General features: G+C 36.2%; 1 protein-coding gene across 2 annotated transcripts; it reads left to right on the forward strand.

Annotated features, from left to right (window-relative positions):
* The first annotated feature begins 75 nt into the window (after positions 1 to 75).
* Positions 76 to 18,255, forward strand: LOC102235788 (aminopeptidase N-like). Of its 2 annotated transcripts, none has more exons than XM_023332706.1 (21): positions 76 to 218; positions 5,265 to 5,981; positions 6,100 to 6,242; positions 7,476 to 7,612; positions 7,756 to 7,882; positions 8,389 to 8,543; positions 8,770 to 8,883; positions 9,006 to 9,149; positions 9,436 to 9,501; positions 9,972 to 10,037; positions 10,141 to 10,316; positions 12,072 to 12,148; positions 12,276 to 12,409; positions 12,560 to 12,615; positions 12,691 to 12,838; positions 12,930 to 13,021; positions 13,104 to 13,214; positions 15,502 to 15,669; positions 16,722 to 16,862; positions 17,524 to 17,605; positions 17,717 to 18,255. In XM_023332706.1, exons 2-21 carry the CDS (start codon positions 5,380 to 5,382, stop codon positions 17,870 to 17,872), a joined length of 2,895 nt encoding a protein of 964 aa, XP_023188474.1. In that variant the 5' UTR covers positions 76 to 218; positions 5,265 to 5,379; the 3' UTR covers positions 17,873 to 18,255. The 2 variants fall into 2 exon arrangements, with proteins under 2 accessions (XP_023188474.1, XP_005796200.1); XM_005796143.3 differs by having other exon boundaries at positions 76 to 194.
* Positions 18,256 to 20,749: the final 2,494 nt, after the last annotated feature.

Here is a 20,749-nt window from a genome sequence, read left to right on the forward strand (position 1 = left end):
AGAGTTTTTTTTTTTTTTTTTTGTTAAGTCTGAGAAGGTTGTACCCTCCCTACGTTCCCAGGAAGACCTGTGCTAGCTCCCACCGCCAGGCGCACAGATGCTGACAAGTCTCATCAGCCAAGGATCAGGATCACTCCAGCTGAATCTCCACATCTCGTCAGGCTTAAAACAGGACATAAAGACAACATCAAGTGGTATGTACTGGATTCTCCTTGCAGGTCGGTGTAACACTGCCCACATGCTGCGCTAAAGGCTGTTCTTTGATATATTTCTGAGGAATCTAGATGGAAAGATTTTCTAGCTGTGTTAACGATGAAGGTTTCTCAGGGCTGGAGACAAACAAACAAAAAAAAAAAGCTGTTGCCCAACTTTCAAGTAGTGCATGAATACATCATAACACATTTTCATTATTGAAGCACTTTAATAATATAGTCAGTTGCTTTTTCTACCTTCTAAAATAATCTTGGATGAATTTGGCCAAATAGAAAAGCAAACCTAGCTTTGCCTGAGTTCAAATTGAGAGAATTCTTTCATATTTGTGGTGAAGAGCAATACCTGTTGGTTTGATCTTTTTTTGGTTAAAAGTTTGACTTTGTGCTTATCCTGCATGTCTCCTGTTTAAAGAGCCAGCTTCTGGTTGTAAATTTTGCAGCTCCAGCAGATGCTAGTCACTTGTACGTTTAGATTCTGTAGGGAAACACTTAGGAGATGATAATGAGGTGAATGCAAAACACTACCTACTTTTCCTTGATGTTACTGGTCCTTTCGCTTGTAAAAAGCAGTTTTTATTTTTATTTATTTTACTGAAACAGATTCCCATGACTCCTTATAATAACTGTGTTTCTGTTCGTAGTACATGTCACGGGTGGACACACGGCTCTATTGTTGTACATTTTTTATGCCGTGAAAATATGTGACTTTGGGCCCCCAAGAAAAACATTCCTCCTCGACAGGATTATCCTGCTCTTTGTTGGCAAGGTAGACGGTCAGTGGCCCGTTTAGCTGATATTTGATATTAACTTGGTGCTGACACAGTGGAAACACTGGAGGAAAAACATGCAAATTAGTTGGATTAGTTTACAATGAGTTATTACAAATCTATTGCAATAACAGTTTTTTATGTGAAAAACTCTAAGGTTGTCTTTAATGTAATAGTCATGTGTTAAAAAAAGTGTGTAAAAGATCCTTATTGTTTATTTCTGCACAGGCAAATGCATTGGGATCACAGCGAATTCCATTCCAAACCAACACGTTGAGAAAAATGCACAAAATTTCTTATCACTACCAAAAGTGAGAGAAAAATAAATATTGGTCTCTTCAGAAGACTAACAACTTTTTCACATTCCTCTGAAAAACTCAAACATTTACTGTAGATACAGAAAAAATGGCATTCCTGTGAATCACAGAGCTAACACTTAGTCCTCTAAACAGTGAGAACTGCTTCACATCTCCACTGCATGGAGTTGACCAACTTCTATCACCTGAGAATCAGAAGATGGAAGTTGGTGATAGAAGCGATGAATGCAAATTGACATTTTTTAAATATTTCAGATTTCAATATGTCCTATTTTTAAGGTGTGCTGTATCTTAAAATAAAAAAATGAAGACATTTATTTGACTATTAATCTGTTTCTTTTGCAACATTGATTCAAATTTGTATGCGTTTATATAAAATATTAAACACTAAAATATGCTAAGAATTTTACTAACATAATTTCATTATTACACGTTAAATAGTTACATTTACACAATGTAATCATCTAAAAAGAAAGGATAGGCTTCAAATCTTTGCCCTTTTCCTGTGTGGACATTTCATGTCCTTCCTTTGCATGTTTAGGTTTACTTAAATTTTCTTTGTTTCCTCGTCATGCAGGTTAAGGTAAGATGTTTCTATAACCTGTCCAGATTTTACCCTTCTTCTCCTCCCATGCTAAAACTATGGGAGTATTTAGGTAATAAGGCAGTACATGTGGTTCAGAGGAAGGAAAGAACATTGACCTGGAAAGGAAGAGCTGCATTTTTGCCACACATGACACAAGCAAATGGTGTGCTCTGTCTCTACAAATTTGTCAGATTTTCAGTAATCAGTTTTTACTAGTTAATGGAGTAAAAGATTTTTTTTAAATTGAGCTTGAGAAAAATCATGAAATTCCATTAATTTCAAATTGATTTTTGTTTTTATATTTGCAGAACTGACCAGCAAGGTTTTAGATGTTTTTCTAGAATTTGTGTTGGGTTTTTTTTAGTCATAGAATGGAAGGAATGAGTATTCTGGACCTACATGAATACTTGAAACACTTTCAACATCTGTACGGTCATGGGATGAAAACAAAAAACTGTTGACAGTTGTTTTAGAAGTTTAATGAATAACACTTTATTTGCTTAACTTTGTAACTAATGATTAATTGACTGAGCATTAATGGTTTACTACTATCGACATTTTTTTAAATGAGATGAGACTCATCTCAGACTTGACATGGTTATGTCAAGCCAAAAGCATGTTTACAGATTTTTATTTATTTTACATTTTGTCATACTAAAACCATAAACTTTTATTCTATGAGTGTTTAAAGTAGAAAAATGGTTTTCACTTTTTTTTTTTACAAAGAAAAATCAAACCAGTGTGGCATACATTTGTATTCAACCACCATTACAAACAAGGTAATGGTGGTTAATTGTCCTGAATACAAGTAGTACAACCACTTGTTTTTCAGAAGACTGAATATGTGTAGTTTAATCTTTCAAACTATTGGTGGGGCTGTTTAAGCAGTTGGAAGGAAAAACCTAATATGTGAATAAATTATATTGTGATAAAAGGTCCAGAGAACTTATTTTAAAGCAAACATAAAGAGAAAAATTGTGATCAAATTACACCGTGACCAACAGTTTATCATAATGCTGAACTGTATGTTGTAAGAACAGAATCACTTTTACTAAGGATTTAAAGCATGCATGTTTGCTCTTCACGTGAATTAAAACATCTAGAAAGAGTTTTTATGTATTTATTTACTATTGAAACTAAAAGGAGCCTCATAAAGCACTCAAGTAAACTTCTTAAGACAAATCAGTTTGTTGAAAAGCAGCCGAAGTACATGGAAAACTTTTGAAGACCATCAAGAAATGATGCAGATTATCTAAAAAGATTGTAGGTAGTGTAATAAGGGATGTTAAACTTATTGAATACAAAACAAAAATTCCAATCTGTGGTCATGCTGGTTTGTAAGCTGAATGTTCATCTGGATGTTCAAAGATGTCCAGATGTCTTTGCTATGGAAGCTGCGCTATCTGGACGCACTATCATATTGAACATTTTCACAATGAGTATTTGTGATGAACTTTTAAACTAATGGGTGTATAAGTTCTTTGGTCAGCTCAAAATGTACAACAGAGCATAAAAATGCTTTGCTGCCAGATTTACCGTACAGACATTACAAACTTTCTAAAGATAAGTTCTGACAAATCAAACTTGGACTGCCAGCAAGTTGGAGCTGGAATCATCTAAGATTAGCAAGCAGTAAGTTGGACTATATTGCCAAAAGTATCTCCATCTGGCTTCATACACTTGTGAATTTAAGTGAAATTCCCTTGTTATTCTGTTGGATTTAATGTGAAGTCAGCCCAATCTTTGCAGGTGAAATCTGCAATCTGCGATTGATCTGTGAGGCCTTGATTATTTGACAGTCTTTCTGGAATTTTCCAGACTAGGCCATACATCAGGTGCTCTCATGCCAAACCTGTTATAACGTATTAATTTTCTTTTTTCATATGTTCTGTCTCTGCATTTCATGCATGCAATATAGAAAAGCTGGTCTGCATGAACATCCTCAAACTGTTCCCACAACGTGGGGTTCCTGATGTAGACTAAAATGTCCTGGCTCAGAGCTTCTTGTACTAGAACTAATGGCAATGCTTTGCAGAACCACCTTTTGCTCTAACAGGTTTATTTCTGTTTTGACCTGTATTTAACTCAATGCATCGTCCCAACAGCTCTGACAGCTTCCCTGTCTCTACCAAGAGAAACATCTGCAGAGCATGTTGCTGCCACATTCATGTTTCACTGAGGGGTTGGTGTGTTCATGTGGATGTGCAGTATTAGTTTTTCTCCACACATAGACAGATTTTGCATCGGGGCCATAAAGTTAAATTATGGTCTACTGTGACTTGGTGCCTTCTTCCACATTTTTGCGGTTTCCTCTGCATTACCTGTTGCACTTCAAACGGTTTTCTTTATGCAATGCTTTCACAAGGGCCAGATGTTTGACCAATAGTGGTTCTGCCACCTGAGCTGTGGATTTTTGCAGCTCCTCCACAGTTGCTGTCAGCTTCTTAGCTGCTTCTCTAATTGATAGTTTCTTCAGTTAAGGTGGATGACTGTGTCTTAATACATTTGCTGCTGTTTCATGCTCTCCCCATTTTTAAATGAATGATTGAGTATTACTCTGGGAGATATTCAAAGTTTGAGATACAGTATGGTAACCCAACCTTGTTTAAACTTTACAACTTTTTGACCTGTCTAATATGTTTCTTGATTGAATGTTCTCTAATAGTTCTCTTAGGTTTTCACAGAACAGCTGTTTTTACAGACCCATTTGATAAATTAGAATATTATTGTAAGGCTCATTAATTTTAGGAACTTTATCAGTAAGTGGAACACATTAGATAGTTTAACTATACTCAAATGGATGTTTGAAAGCCTTTATTTCTCTTAATTATAATGAATTTGGACTTTATTCTGATGAAAACATGACATTTAAAATTAGAATATTTAATCAGACCAATAAAAAAGAACTATTTTTAAAAACAGAAATGTGGACTTAATAAAACGCATGTTTATTACCTGCTTAATTGTTATATATTTTTAAAAGGTACTTTAAATTTGACAGAAGAGAGTCATTGGGAAGTATAATTTATTGAATATAACTGCATACTGAGATTAAATTACACAGAGATGGACTCTATTAATTATTTTGGTGACCTCTAAAGTCAGGTGGTTGCACTGGATTTTATTCGGCAATGTTGGAGGAAAATGAGACAAATACTAATGCACACTTTTCAAATGTTTAGTTCTAAGAATGTTTAAGACCATATATCCTTTCCCCTTGCCTTCACTACTATGTGTTACTTTGTGTTGTTGAAGCACATAGATTTAAAAAAAACACACAAAAAAACATACACTGACATTTATGATGTGAAAAACTGCAATAGATAAAATATGTTTAAATGATTTCACAAATAATTGAATTCTTCTCTACTTTTTTCTTTAGGTGTTCTGTATAGATCTTTTTGCCATATTAATACCTCAACCATTAACAGAGAAGAGCTCCAGAGTCTTGGACAAACAGTGACTGAGGACCCGCAGAGCTAAACCAAGAGTCAGAAATGGGAAAAGTTTACAACATCAGTAAAAATGTGGGCCTTGGACTTCTTGTACTCGGAGTCAGCGCTGCAGTTACAATAATTGGTTTATCTATTGCTTATGACAAGCAAAGGGCCAAGACTCAAGGTAAGCCTGGAGATGAAGCTAGTACCGGTAGCACATCTATACCGTCGACGACCCCTTTCACCCCAAAGGATCCCTGGGATTATTATAGACTTCCAGACTCTCTCGTCCCTCTGACTTACAATGTGACTTTATGGCCCAGACTGAAGCCCGACGCAGACAACATGTACATCTTCACTGGACATTCTTCTGTGGTCTTTAGGTGTAAAAAAGAAACAGATCTTATACTTATCCATGCCAACAATCTGAACTTCACCATGTACGGTGGTAACCATGCGAAGCTGAGTGGCCGGGGTGAAGCTGCTGCGCCTGCCATACGGAGCACTTGGCTTGTGGTGAGGACGCAGTATCTTGTTGTTCAACTAAGCAGCAAACTAGCAGTGGGAAAATCCTATGAGCTTTATACAGAATTTAGAGGGGAGCTGGCAGATGACCTGGAGGGTTTCTACAGGAGTGAGTACATGGACGACGGTGTAAAGAAGTAAGAAATGATGGATAATTTTGCACCATAATCACACTTTTGACTAAGATGGCTTTGTTGTTCTATTTACCATCTTGCTGTCTGTTTTGTGGTTATGTTTAACTTGAACATTTCTCAGAGTTCTCGCCACCTCTCAGATGCAAGCAACGTATGCCAGAAAAGCGTTTCCCTGCTTTGATGAACCAGCCATGAAAGCAAATTTCAGTGTCACTATTATTCATGAGCGAAACACCATTGCTCTCTCCAACGGCAAGGAAATAGGTTGGTTTCAAAAATATTTTTTTACACTTTGTTCAAAATAAATATGCTAACACTTTAGCTAGCAAAATAAATATACTAAAGTGTTGTGTTTGAAGACAGACTGACATGACACTGTCATGAAGATGTCTTCATGGATATTTGAGACTATTGTTAAGTGTCATTCGGTAAATAATGACAGTTTTTATAAAATGTTGACATTGTTTAAAATGTCTTTGTTATGACAACTTGACATTAACAAAGAATCATCATCTGTCATAAATATAACAGGTATTAAATATCAAACTTTTAAAAGTTATGTATCTGTGTATTAATACACACCCTGTCATTTGTTGTTAGACCATCACAATTGTGTCATTAATATTTTTTCCTTATCAATCAAACATGCTACCACTATGTTTGGTTGTTGGTGTGAAGTTTGTTGTCTAAAATGTTTTCTTAGTTTGACTCCAGAAGTAATGGCATGCACATTTTCTAAAAAGTCTGTAGCTCTCCCATGGATGAAATTTTTGCCCACGCCCTTTTGTGAATACTGATTTTAACTGAGTCAAGTGAGGCCTGCACTGCTTTTGATGTTGCTCTGGGTTCTACTGCATTGTGCTGTTGGACACTAAGGCCCTGAAGTGTTTTGTAGACTGACCACTCATGGGAAGGTTCATCATTGCTCTGTATTTTTATGTCTGTGATTCCCTAGCATCTTTTGCTTTAGAAATATCTTCATAATCAGGTACAGGCTGATAGATGGCAAAGATTTTGCTTGTCATCTGTACTTGAATTTTTTAATATTTGGTCATATGTTGCTTTTTTGAAAAGAATTCATGTTGTCAGACAGGTTCTACTAATGGATTTCTAGCAGTAATCAAGCCTGGTGGAGTTTGGAAAATTTAAATCAATTCATTAAAAAGTTTGCTAAATCAAAACTAATTCATGATTTAACAAGTGCTAAGTTACTTTTCCACAAAGATTCAGGCTAGCACATATTCTGTGTCTAATGTAAAAAATAATTTTATGAACTGAAACATTGATTAAAAAAAAGTAAGAAATGTGTAAAGGGAAATACATTTTCACATTCCTTTATTGGAAGATTCAGTGCTTTGAAATGCTTTAAGGAGAAATTTCTGTTGTTACTATCAGACTGTAGAAAATAATTAATGGCTTGAACAATTTGTAAGAAAATCTGTAATGTTACACTGTTAATGCCAACAGAATGTCTGGCTTGTTTTTGTCTTTGCACAGATTCTTCAGAGTCCATACGTGAAAATGTTCCTGTCACAGTTACTACATTTGAACCCACTCCGAAAATGTCCACCTACATATTAGCATTTGTCGTCTGTGAATTTAGCTACATTCAGTCAAACAGCAGCAATTTGTTGGTGAGAAAAAAATGTCTTGTTTTTAATGTTCATTGAAATATTCAGGGATAGCCTCATGCTACTTAATTTGTGCACAAAATTGGCCTTAAAACAGCCAACCACACCATTTGACCATTTGAATTTGGTTGTAATTTTCTTTACAGATTCGAATATGGGCTAGAAGAAAAGCCTTAAATGATGGGCAGGGCAATTATGCTCTTACAATTACAGGAGCAATCCTTCAGTTCTATGAGAGATACTACAACGCAACGTACCCGCTCTCTAAATCAGGTAGGTTAAATGTAAAATAAATATTTTGTTACAAAGAAGTTGTGTGACCAAAATATTTCTTCTCAAGTGCCTTTGGGACAATGGAGAAAAATAAAGAAGATGTTGTTATATTTGTACAAATCAGTGATTCTTGAGAAGAGGGACAAAATTGGTTTAAATTTTCCCAAAATATTTTTTAATTATTCCTCAAGCTGATGTGTACAAATATGACAAATAATGTTTTGGAAATGTAAAAATGCCAAGGTGCAGGCTCCCAGTTGCAACATTTTTTGAAAATTACATTTTTAATGGACCTGACCCAGAAGTTTGTCATCACCATCTGACAAAAATAAATGTAAAATCATTTTTTTCTGTTTTTGTTGTTAGTATCTTTCCTTAGTTATTCATTGTAATCTTGTGTGACATCTTCTCCAGTCAGGATGAAGCAAAACAAACCTATACTAGTACTTTTATGTGAATTGCTGTCCGTTTGGTTTTATAAAAATTTTTTCCCTTGGTCTCTGTAGATCAGATAGCTCTTCCTGATTTTAATGCTGGAGCCATGGAAAACTGGGGTCTGGTGACATACCGGGAAACAGCCCTGCTCTATGACTCCAACCTTTCCTCCACAGGAAACAAAGAGAGGGTCGCAACTGTCATCTCTCACGAGCTTGCTCACATGGTATGTCATTCTTTTCTTCACAAACACCTTACTAATATTTCAGAGGTTTTGAGTAGCTCAAGTACAGAGGGATTTACTATTAAATCTGCTTCCTTTTTTTTCAATTGGCTTTTAGGTTAGACCTAAACCAGGCCTGTGTTGACCAGAATCAATGTTTATTAAATCATTTTGGCTTTAAAGTGGCAACTGAGATTTCATCATGACAAAATATTTGATTTTTTTCTAGTGGTTTGGAAACTTGGTGACTTTGCAGTGGTGGAATGACCTGTGGCTAAATGAAGGCTTTGCTTCATACGTGGAGTACCTTGGAGTTGATTATGTTGAACCCACCTGGAACATTGTAAGATTAAAAACATCTTGAAAAGACAGATTTTAATTTTTTATCCATGAAAAGCTCTCAAAGCCTTCACGGTGAATATGGCTTCAGAGAGTTTGTCCTGACTTCTTTCTGCTTCAATCCAGAAAGACTACATCATTCTGTATGATGTTCAGAAAGTGTTCGCCATAGACGCCCTGGCCTCTTCTCACCCGTTGTCCTGCAAAGAAGAGGAGGTTAATATGCCTGCCCAGATCAGTGAGATGTTCAACGCCATCTCTTACAACAAGGTCTGATTCTTTAAGAAGTGACAACATTTACATACTTGCTTAGAAGAATGACTTACAAGCTTGATAAAGTTGTGATAATCACAGTCAGGGATTTATGGAGCTGTCCCTTGTTGATCTTGGCCCTTTAACTTGAGCCACTAATCCAGCACAGTGTGTTTTGCCATTGTTCCAAATCAACAGTGTTTTCTTCACTGTTGACGAAAAAACATCATCAACAGTGATGATGTGTTTCATATGAAGTTCAAACTTCTTGAATTCTTGTGGTTTACAAGTCTGTTCTTTTCAGGGCGCCGCGGTGCTTAGGATGCTGTCAGAGTTTCTCAGCGAGCCTGTGTTTGCCAAAGGACTCAGTGTGGGTAAAAGCAACACCAAGAAAATTTTTTTCCATCTGTTTTGTAGTTAAATATCCTGTTCAATTCAACTTAAAAACAAAAATGTTAATATTGTTTATTTTTATAAAGTAGCAATAACATTTGGAAGTGTGTACACGCTTTTACTAATTCTTTCCAGAAACACCTTTTTGATTTAATGTTAAGATCCAGTGATTTTAGGTTGATCTTCTATAATTTCCAGTGAATTTAATGAACCTGGCATAGTTCACCAAGATTTTTAAATGGCACTGATCCCACCATTTCACTGGAAATGTCACTTGTGAGGTTTTTTTGTTGTTGTTTTTTTGGCATAGTGATTGGCAGTTATCTAGTTGGTAGGTTTGACAAAAAAATGAAGGCTGAGCAAGATTTTTCTTTCACATTGTCATGGATATGTTGGTCATAATGATTTGCTTTACATGTTATTTGTCCTGTTTTGTTTTCCTTTTAGTCTTACCTCAATGAATTTGCCTATAACAACACAGTACATACAGATCTGTGGGGTCATCTCCAACAGGTTTGTCAAAGTTCAAAGCTGACAGATGTGCTGTGCCTAATTTCATTTGGTTTATCTGGAAAAATATATAAAACTATACTTCTTTTTTCCCTTTTTTTCCCAGGCAGTTGCTGACACACCAGATTTGCATATTCCCTGCACTGTACATGACATTATGAACCGCTGGACTCTCCAAATGGGCTTCCCAGTGGTCACTATTAACACCACAACAGGAGGGGTCAGCCAGAAACACTTCCTGCTAGATCCAGATTCTAAAGTGGACAGGCTGTCCCAGTTCAAGTACAAATGAGTTTTCCTTTATTCTTCTTCAATTTTATAATGAACAACAATTGAAGATAGCACACAAAATTAATAGCTTAAAACCTGGGCTGGTGCAACCTAAACTGTTAACTTAGGTTAGTATGACTTACAGCTACTAAAACCCAGAATTAAAGTTAGTAGAAAATTTAAAAGTTACACAAGACCAGTAAAAAGAAGATTTTTTTTTTTTATTACAGAAAACTTGGCCTGTTAATAAGTTTGTCCATGATCTTTACCGGACTTTGTAAATTGCACTTAATACCGGGTTTGGGCTCCTTTTACTTGTATCAATTCAATGTGGCATGGGGGGAAATCAGCTTGTTGCTTTACTGAGATATAAAGGAAACTTAGATTGTGTAAATATCAACCTTCAATATATTTGCATGGTTTGGTTTGGTTTACCTCATCTACTCTGACAACAACCCGCCAATTCTTTCTGAGGTCTTTTGACAGAATTGCTGACCATTCAAGCACAGTGATAGAACTTTAGAACACTGAGCTTCAGTGCTTTTTCTCTGACAATATCTGGTTCAGAAATTGTTTACAATTTGTACATCTTGTCGTCAAATGACCCACATATGTGTGTGGAAGTTCTCCCCCGTCTATTTCGTCACTATCACATCAAGTTTGTAATCATGGCTGTTTCTTACGCATCTTTTTCCATCACACTTTTTCCTCCCACTCTTTATATAAATACTTGTGCAGAACAGCCTTTTTTTTTTTTTTTTTAGCAATAACCTTTTGTGGTTTAGGCTTCTTGTGAGCAAATCTGACCAGCAGCCATTTGTCATCAATTATTTTCTAGACTGTGCGCCATAACATGGTCATAACTTCCCATTTCTGCTCAAAATACCTTTTTAAAAACTGGTTGCATGCAATATTAAAATTTCCCAAGAAACTAGTTTTGGGGTTTTTGTTTTTCCGTTGTCATGGGATTTAAACCATGACAATGAAATAAACTTCCTTTATAATTTTTTTAATTCAACAATTGAGTTTGTGGTAATGCTGGAGTCATGAGATTTTCCAGAAGTTAATGATTTGGATCAGGTTCAAAAACCGCCACTTTCTAAATATGAAAGTTGTACTTCATTAGTCCCAATGGGTAATTTATTTGTAGCCTTTCAGTCCTGTGATTACCATTTGGCTGTGGGCTGAAATTGTAACTTTAAAAACTTTTTTCTTGAAATTACATATTCGGTAGCAGAGCTAATGAGAGCAATCTAAGTCCAGCCACCATGCAATATTTTATACTATTAAACAGAAATGACATTCTACCACAACACAAAATAGTTTGGATAGATTACACATCAAACCACTCTTCTTCATAATTTATATTATGCATTTCATGATATTGTAAAAAAATAAAATTAAATGTAAATAAATAAATGTAAAACATGAATTCAATCTATTTAGAACTATAGCGCTCAACCATGATTTACAGAAGTAACCTTTGGGGCCAATAATGCAAAGTGAGTTTTCTGGTGAGATTCTGTAAGATTTAAAGAAACTTGGGCTTGAATTATTTCACTCCACGTATGATATACATGTAGAGTGAAATATGTTTCAAATTCATTAAAATACAATTGTAGGTCTATAAATATCATTTTTATAGGAATCCTGAAAAACATTTAATTATCAGAGTTAGACATAGTAAATGCAACAAGCTGAATATTGTTTATAAATATTAATAAGTATATTGAGATTAAGATTGTATCTTTTTATTTTTCTGTTTAGTTATACATGGTTTGTCCCAATAAAATGGATGAAAAATGGAGTGGATCAGCAACAATATTGGCTTCTGAATAAAACAGGTATGTTCACAGCAACATGTACTGCAACGTCAGATTTGTGAGCTCTGGAAGAACATGTTTGACTTTTAACTCAAGGGTGAAACTAAATGCATGTTAATGTTCCTTAATACAATGCAAATCCTCCAAGACACCCATGCTCAGATGAGAGTTTCTGGACAGGAATGGGTACTAGCAAACACAAATGTGTCTGGCTACTTCAGGGTTAACTATGATGCTGAAAACTGGGAGCGTCTCCTCTCTCAGCTTGACACCAGTCACCAGGTGGGTAATGTACTATTTTCACTGACATTATTCTGTGTACACAAATGGGTCTGATAAACTGGTGTCGGCATCAAAATGCAAACCTCTCCATGAGTTTTATTAAAGTAAAGCCTCTTCACTTATTTGTATTGGCTTTTTTTCTTCTGTCAGGCTTTATCTGTCATGAACCGAGCTCAGATCATCGATGATGCATTTAATCTGGCAAGGTGAAAAATGGTCATAAAAAATTCCACAATGTTTTTTTTTTGCAAGCATATAGAATATTTGCTTCTTTCATTTAGGGCAAAAATAATCCCCACAGCATTGGCCCTGAGAACTACAGAATACCTGTCAAAAGAGAGAGACTATATCCCCTGGGCGTCAGCTCTGAGAAACCTTCAGTACTATACTCTCATGTTTGATCGCACCGAAGTCTACGGACCTTTGCAGGTTAATTTTATTTTGTGCTAAAAAGGACAAGCTCTTAAAGATAAAATGAAATTTCTAACCCCAAATATTAATTGTTACATTTCTGTTTTAGGCATACCTCAAGAAACAAATCAAACCACTTTTTGAATACTTTGAAACACTCACAGCGAACTGGACCAAAACACCAATAGAACACACAGACCAGTAAGCAATAAGCATTCACATAACATATCTGACAGATGCATTTTAACTTGAACTCCTCATGATTTTAGATGCTTCTTTTCAGATATAATCAGATCAATGCTGTTTGGGTGGCATGTCGTACGGGTGTGGAGTCCTGCAGGAAACAAGTCAGCAGCTGGTTCAGACAGTGGATGGGCAGCCCAGATCACAACCCGTGAGTATGAAGGAAATCATATCTGTTTGTGCTTAGACATGTCCTATTTTTCCTCACAGAAATTACTGTGGAGAGTTTGTTCACCAAAGTAATGACCTTCACCTTCATTGACTATATTCCTCCAGTTCACTTCAGAATGTCCTTCCCAGACTTTTAGGTCCCAAATATGAGGGATTTAATGAGTATGAAGAAATGTGTTGTTTGAGTGCCTGCCAATAAATTTATCTCATATGAATGTTTCTTTTGTGGTTCTAACATTCATAAATATGTAGACTTAGACTTAGACTGACTTTATTGTCATTTTGCATGCACAGGGTGTATACAGAACGAAATTTCGTTGCATACGGCTCAGGACAGTGTTTTGAGGTTCCAATGTTGTGAGGTTACTCCAGAATAAAATGAAATACAGTATAAAATATGAATATAAATATGAATATAAAATATAAAGTGCAGGACTGACAGTAAAATGGAAGTTACTTAGCTCTGTACATGTGCAAGGTATGAAGTGGAGACCAGATTTTGAGTGCAGTCCAGTTAAGAGTTCAGCAGTCTGATGGCAAGTGGGAAAAAGCTGTTTCGGAACCTGGTGGACCTGCACCGGATGCTGCGGAACCTCTTCCAGAGGGCAGCATGGAGAACAGTCCATGGTGGGGGTGTGAGGGGTCACTGATGATGTTTCGGCCTCGGGACACGCAGCGCTGGGATGAAATGTCCTGAATGGAGGGAAGGGGGGCCCCGATGATCCTCTCTGCTGTCCGCACCACTCTCCTCACGTTCTTCCAGTCGGAGGCGCTGCAGCCTCCACACCACACAGATGGGCAGCTGGTCAGAATGCTCTCTATGGTGCTTCTGTAGAACGTCTTGAGGATGGGCGGGGGCAGGTGTGCTCTTCTCATCCTCCGCAGGAAGTACAAGCGTTTCTGTGCCCTCTTGACCAGAGACGTGGTGTTCCCAGTCCAGATATCTCATTAGTTTAACCAACATAGACTGGGAACCTGTCCAGTAATTTAAAAGAATGATTACATGTTTAAATCTTTGACTGTAAAATCACCTCCAGTCACAAAAATATTTTTTTTGTCTGTCTCCACTTTAAGAAACCTTCTTTAAAAATAAATAAATAAATTAATTAATAAAAAAAAAAGTCTGTTATTTGCTGTATAACATTTGGTGATGATTAGTCAATCATCACTGATTGACTAATCAGTCCCTGTGACGTCTCCTCTCTCAGATGGTCTCTTGGTGAGTTGGGACTCTGAGTCAGTATGAATTGCAATAAATGTTTTTTCTGCTACTTTTCTACTTTCATTTGAATTTCATGGAAAATTCTTGCGAAGATTTTTTGTGTGGTTTTGTTTTCCTCCATATCTTGGAACATGTTGTATATCACTTTGTATCTCTAAATACTTTCACCATCATATCCAAATCGGTTCCAAATGCATAGTAAAAAGCCACTAAAACAACAAAAACACCTTTGTTAAAAGCAACAGCTGTCTGGTCTGATTTACCAAATGTTAACCAAGCTGTTTCTGCCAAGATTTCCCCACCAGCCAAACCTCGAGACAGGACTGTGGGAACTGCATGAGCTAAAGGGTCCAGTAAGATTTGTGAATGAGACAACAAACCAATTTAGGAACACCATTTAGTAGCAGTTCTGGTGTTGAAATTTGTCGAGTAAAGTTGTTAAGAGAATTCCACCTCCTTTTTTCTTCTTTCTTCTCTCAAACTGACATGAAGATTAAAATCCAAATTAGGCAACAGCACTCATTTCTATAGGCTCTTGGGAGCTGGACAAACTCTTAGTTTAGTTAAGAATCTTTTGAATTTTCTGTTTATAAAACGTACCCTGTTTGGATATTGTGTGTACAGTAAAAATGTTGTAGTCTCCTTGTACCTCAGATTTGTTTTTTGAGGGAGGTGGAGGGAAGACATGAAGCAAATGTCCCAAAGTCAGGAATCAAACAAGCTACTTCAAGGACCATACCTTTTTGTAGGCATCCGCTCTATCTGGACTCCATACAATGCTCCTTATTTCTTTTTTCTTAGTAAAATCACTAGTGCTTAAATCTTCTTGTGATCAATGATAAGATTAATTATTAATTATGTTGATTACCAGTACCCTTTGATTCATTATTATCTTTTACTGAAATGTTTTTTTTTTTTAGTGTTCTAGCTATTACTAACCCTGAAACATCTTGCTGCTTTTTTTCTTTTTGTTTGTGATAGAAATTGCTAAATGTACAGAAATTACAACACATTCTTCTGATCTCTTATTCATTCTGCTGACCAGGATTCCTTCCGACTTGAAAGCCACAGTTTACTGCAGTGCTATAAGCCTTGGTGGTGTTGAAGAATGGGACTTTGCCTGGAAGATGTTTCAGAACGCGTCTCTGGCATCGGAAGCTTCCAGACTCAGGTCGGCTATGGCCTGCACCAAAACACCATGGCTCTTGAACAGGTGGGTGCTGCTTTTGCATCCTGTGCTATCCCAGCAGAAATATCATGTTTAGCTGCTTATTAAAGACGTTAAACTGTTTAATCACAAAGTTAAACTCCATTTCACTTATTCCCTCCCAGTTTTTTTCACCATTTATCTTACGTTGCTAAAGGCTATGGTCTCCCAGGTGCTTCAGTGGAGTAGGTGGATGGGTAAAGGAAGCTTTTCAGGGCCCACTTAGAAATGAATAATTAGGAGCTGATTTTGCAAATACTCTTTCAGTTAGAAATATTCCCACATGTAACTTAATAGGGTCTTTAAGAATTTGATAAATAAAATAAAGTAAAATAAAAATCTGATGTTTAATCGACGTTATTTCAAAACAACAAACAGAAATGTACTAAAACATCCAGTTTGATGTATGGAGATCTGTTATGAAAAATTTATACATTTTTATTTACTTACTAATTATTTATAACATTTAGACAAACTTTAACAAATTTGCAATCAGTTTAATCATGAATACACTACAAGTATACTTGAAGATCACCATATATGTTGAAGGCCACCATTTTCACATTAGATACATTTTCTGTTAGTATAATGGCCTAAAAATCTAAATACATCTTAAATATATTAATTGGATTGGACAGTAGAGAACAGTTCGTGAGAACTGTTGATGTATCTTCTTCTTCCTGAAGGGGTGGGTCATCTCTCAGTGGAATATGTCAACAACTACTGTACCTGAGTGAAGTTCAAATAGGGAAGGGTAGCCCAGGAGATGAGTTCAAGCAAGAAGGAATGTTCAGTGATTTGCAAATTGTCTTAACCATTATCACTTAAAAGCTACAGACATCATTCAGTTTTAGATATGATGACAAAGCTGCAAATTTGAGTGAGGTTGCATAAAATCCTAGACCAAGATAAGTGTTAGCAGTAGCTCTCAAAGTCTCTGGTAAAGGGTTACAGCTTTAATTATTGTTCTTTCTTCCTGCTGGAAGTAACTAATATTGCATCCAAATTCTGCCTGCTAATTGTATATACTTCTATTTGATGACTCTGTTTCGAGGCAGGTATCTGGAATATACCCTTGATCCGAATAAGATACGCAAGCAAGATGCCACCTCCACCATCCAGTCCATCGCGAATAATGTTATAGGAATGCCGCTGGCTTGGAACTTTGTCAGAGCAAAATGGAGTTACATCTTCCAACAGTAAGAGGGCACTTCAATAAAAACAAAAAACACATTGCAACATAGTAGTCCAAAGGTTTTTGGGAAGATTTCATGTGATTTATAAATACAAAGTAGTGCATAAATGTGAAGATAAAGAAAGGTGATACATGGTTTTAAATTCAACCCACTTTTAATCTGATACCTCTAAATAAAATTAGTTTAGATCACTCTAGATTTACTCATGTTAGATAGCCAAGTCCAGAGCTGAGTCCAGTTGAGAATTTGTGATCAAATATCTCTCCCTCCTGTCCCTCCTCCCTCCTGTCAGAGTGACCTTGAGCTATTTTGGCAAAACAGAACAAGCTAGTATTTCAGACAAATCTGGTAAAGACAAACCCCCAAAAACTTGTAGCCAAAGAATGCTGAAGCTTTCTGAGACAACAAAACAGAATGTCTCTTTAAAATCACACACTGTGAGTTTTAACTGACTCATGTTGCTGAGAAAAACAAGTTTTCAGCAGATATAATCATACCTTCTTTCAACGGTGATTCACAAGCACATCATAATATACAGGAATCCCATTTCAAGTGCATATTATTTTGGGGCTGGTTTTGGGATATTACACAAGTCACACATTCCTTAGTGCATTTTTTTGTGTGCAGTTTTAGCTCTGTGATTCAACGCTATCTTTTGTTAAAGGTACGGAAGAGGATCGTTTTCCTTCTCTAATCTCATCAATGGAATCACAGTGAGGTTTTCTACAGAGTTTGAGTTGCAGGAGGTATGCAGTCCACACAGCCACAACTACAGACTGGATTTTCCTGAGGCAATTTAAAGGAAAAGAAATGCAATATATGCAAAGGTTCAGCTGTCTGTTTTGTTCTTTTCCCAGCTGAAGAAATTCAAAGAGGAGAACCTCCATGTTGGTTTTGGCTCAGCTACCATGGCACTTGAGCAAGCCATCGAAAAGACGACAGCCAACATAAAATGGGTGACAGAAAATAAAGCTGAAGTGCTCAATTGGTTTACTGAGCAGACTGTGAAATGAAATTTCAGATGACATGCAGCTTTTCTATTTTCTGGGATTTATAATTGAGAAAAACAATAATGTAAAGGAAAAATACAGCAAAATCTGCACAAAGACTTTGACAGTTGTGATACAGTAATAGAATCAGCTGGAAGAATCAGAAACAGTCTGCTCTTTTTTATTAAATCCTCACACTATATTTTAAAGATGATGTATGAAAAGTGTGATATACTCTCTATTCAATAAACATGACACGCTGATCTGGTATGAGGCAGCAGCTGAGATGTTTAACTGTGACTATGTGGTTTAACGCAGATGCTGATAAGAAATTTCATGCAAACTTCACACTGTGAATCAAATTTGTTTTCTTAAAATATCACAAATAAATAAATTAATAAAAAAAACAAATTTCTTGCTTTCTGTGCTTGAGTAATGATCTATAACATTTCACAAGTAGATTCTATTGTAAACTTTAATAATAAGGAAAATGGCATAAAAAATATATCCCAAAAATCTTTGATTGTAGTATCAGTTGTACTTAAAGGCTTAAAATGTTTAAACATGGATGCTATGTCAATGTCCATATTCTAGATTATACAAATAACTGTTTACATTTTCAGGGAACACTATCTGATGTGCAGTCAGCTATCTGGTGTTTCAACACTTCCACACTATAACAGATTAGAGTAATAGTTGTGTTAATTGTGTGATGCACAATTAATCAAGCATGTACAACATGAATGAGAAATTAATTGTTGTATGGTGAGTATGTGGTGGAACCCCAAATCAAATTCTGCTTAAGGGCCCCATAAATCTTTGGGTGAGCTCTGTCTGCAGGCTGATACCTGCTGCCAGAAGAGATATGTTATTTTTTCTATGCAGTGTTTTTCTAAACCAGACATTTTTTTTTTAATGATAAACCAATGTAAAGTTGTGCGTAAGTGTGACCTGATCTCAGTATGATTACAATTGTTCTATGAAGAACTGTTTAAGTTGTAAATGGTTGATAGAAAACCTTAGTGAACACACAAGATTGATCAGAGGTGCATTAAATAAAGGTTAAGTTATGAAATAGCATCCCAAATTTTTTTTTTTTTTTTTTTAAACTTTATTTTTATTCAATTTTTAAACATACAATTACATACAATCGAACATGAGGGCAAGGGCAGGTGGTATGTATTCACACTGATGGGCATTACAATGTTACAGACATTTCACTGTTTAAAATCACAAATGGAAAGTAGCAAGGAAAACTCCCAGGTGTCTGTCCGAGTGGTGTGGAGTCACAGACGTCATCTGTTACACACCTTTGGCAATAAAATGATCCCATTTTTCCCAGAGTTTCTCTCCTTTCTCCTTCCTGAGCCGTATTGTAAAAGTCAACATTTCCATATCGTGGATCAGGTTTATAATATTCACAAGAAGCTTCAGAGTTGGAGGTCTGGGTTGGAGCCAACATTTAGTAATCGCTTTCTTGCTCGCAATCAAAAGTATCTTCAGCAAGTATGCTTCCCCATTACTGAGTCCCTCAGGAAGTATTCCGAGGTACATAACGGAAAACGAAAAGGCTAAAGTTATACCCAGGATTTCATAGATTACTCGATTAACATCCTTCCAGAAAGTCTTCAACAGAGGACAGTCCCAAAAAATATGAAAGCAGCCCGCAGAAACCACACCGCACTCCCTCCAGCAACAGAGCTGTGAACCACCCAGCTTTGATCTCTGGTTTGGTGTAATAAAAAATCTGATTAGGTTCTTCCAGCCGAAATCGCGCCATGTTAAGGAATTTGTGGTAGACAGAGTGTTTCTCCAAATATGCATCCAAGCCTCAGGTAAAATTATTACGTCTGCTTCCTTTTCCCATCGTTGTCTAATATAATTAGTTGAGTTCTTATTCATAGATGTTAAGTTTCTGTAACATTTGCCGATGGTGCCTTTTGTATTTTTGCCAGCATCCCAAATTTTGAATATCACATAGAACACCTTTCAGTCCATCATCTATAAATTGAAAGAGCATGGAGAAAATGAAAGCCTACCAAGACATGGCTGGCCACTGAAAATGTCAGTGTGGGTAGGGAGGGAATTTTGAAGTGTCCAAATCCTAATGAAATTGAGAATCAGTGGCAGGGGGGTCTTTATAATGTGACAAAATGTGAAAAAGTTGAAAAGAATTGGATGCTTTTGGAAGGTACTGCAGCTGAATTTCAACACTAGAAATCGTCTTCTACACCACTTTCAGGTCTTTCAGGTTTCTTCCTTATGTTATTTTAAGAATTAGTACGCTATTCTTACTGGTATCTAATCCAAAGTTTTTAAAAATAATTAAGGCAATTTACATCATCATTAAATAATTCAGACATTTATTCATGAAAAACTGACAAGGTACCCTTTCGTCAAACTCATATTTGCCAAATACTGCAGTAAAGCAGTATTTCACAGATGCCCCACCCCTTTCACCACATGTGGCAAGATGTCCCACCCCTTTTACCAAATAAGGTGTCGTATACAAATCATCACAAAAAAGAAGCCATACACCAATGGAAAATATATGCTGCTATTTCCATTTCCGATCACTGGGGCACAAAATATGATCTTTAAGACCAGACCAAGATAAAACTTTTTCATAATGTGTTGAAACTCATAACTGTACTGCTCACAGTTGTTCATTCAGCTCAGTACTTTGTGTACAAACACAGTACACAAAGTACTGTGTTTATACTTTTCATCTTCATCTTTCTTGCTGTAAGACTTCTCTTCCTCCAGGCTCTTTCTGATTGCCCTCACTTTCTGCTCCTTTTCCTCTTTTTGTACATGATATATATACACAGTATATATTACCATTATAGATAAATACATATATTTTGTCTTGTTTTTATAATAGATAAAACAAATACAGTA

This window comes from Xiphophorus maculatus, chromosome 4 (assembly GCF_002775205.1).
Source record: "Xiphophorus maculatus strain JP 163 A chromosome 4, X_maculatus-5.0-male, whole genome shotgun sequence".
NCBI classification, from domain to species: Eukaryota; Metazoa; Chordata; class Actinopteri; order Cyprinodontiformes; family Poeciliidae; genus Xiphophorus; species Xiphophorus maculatus.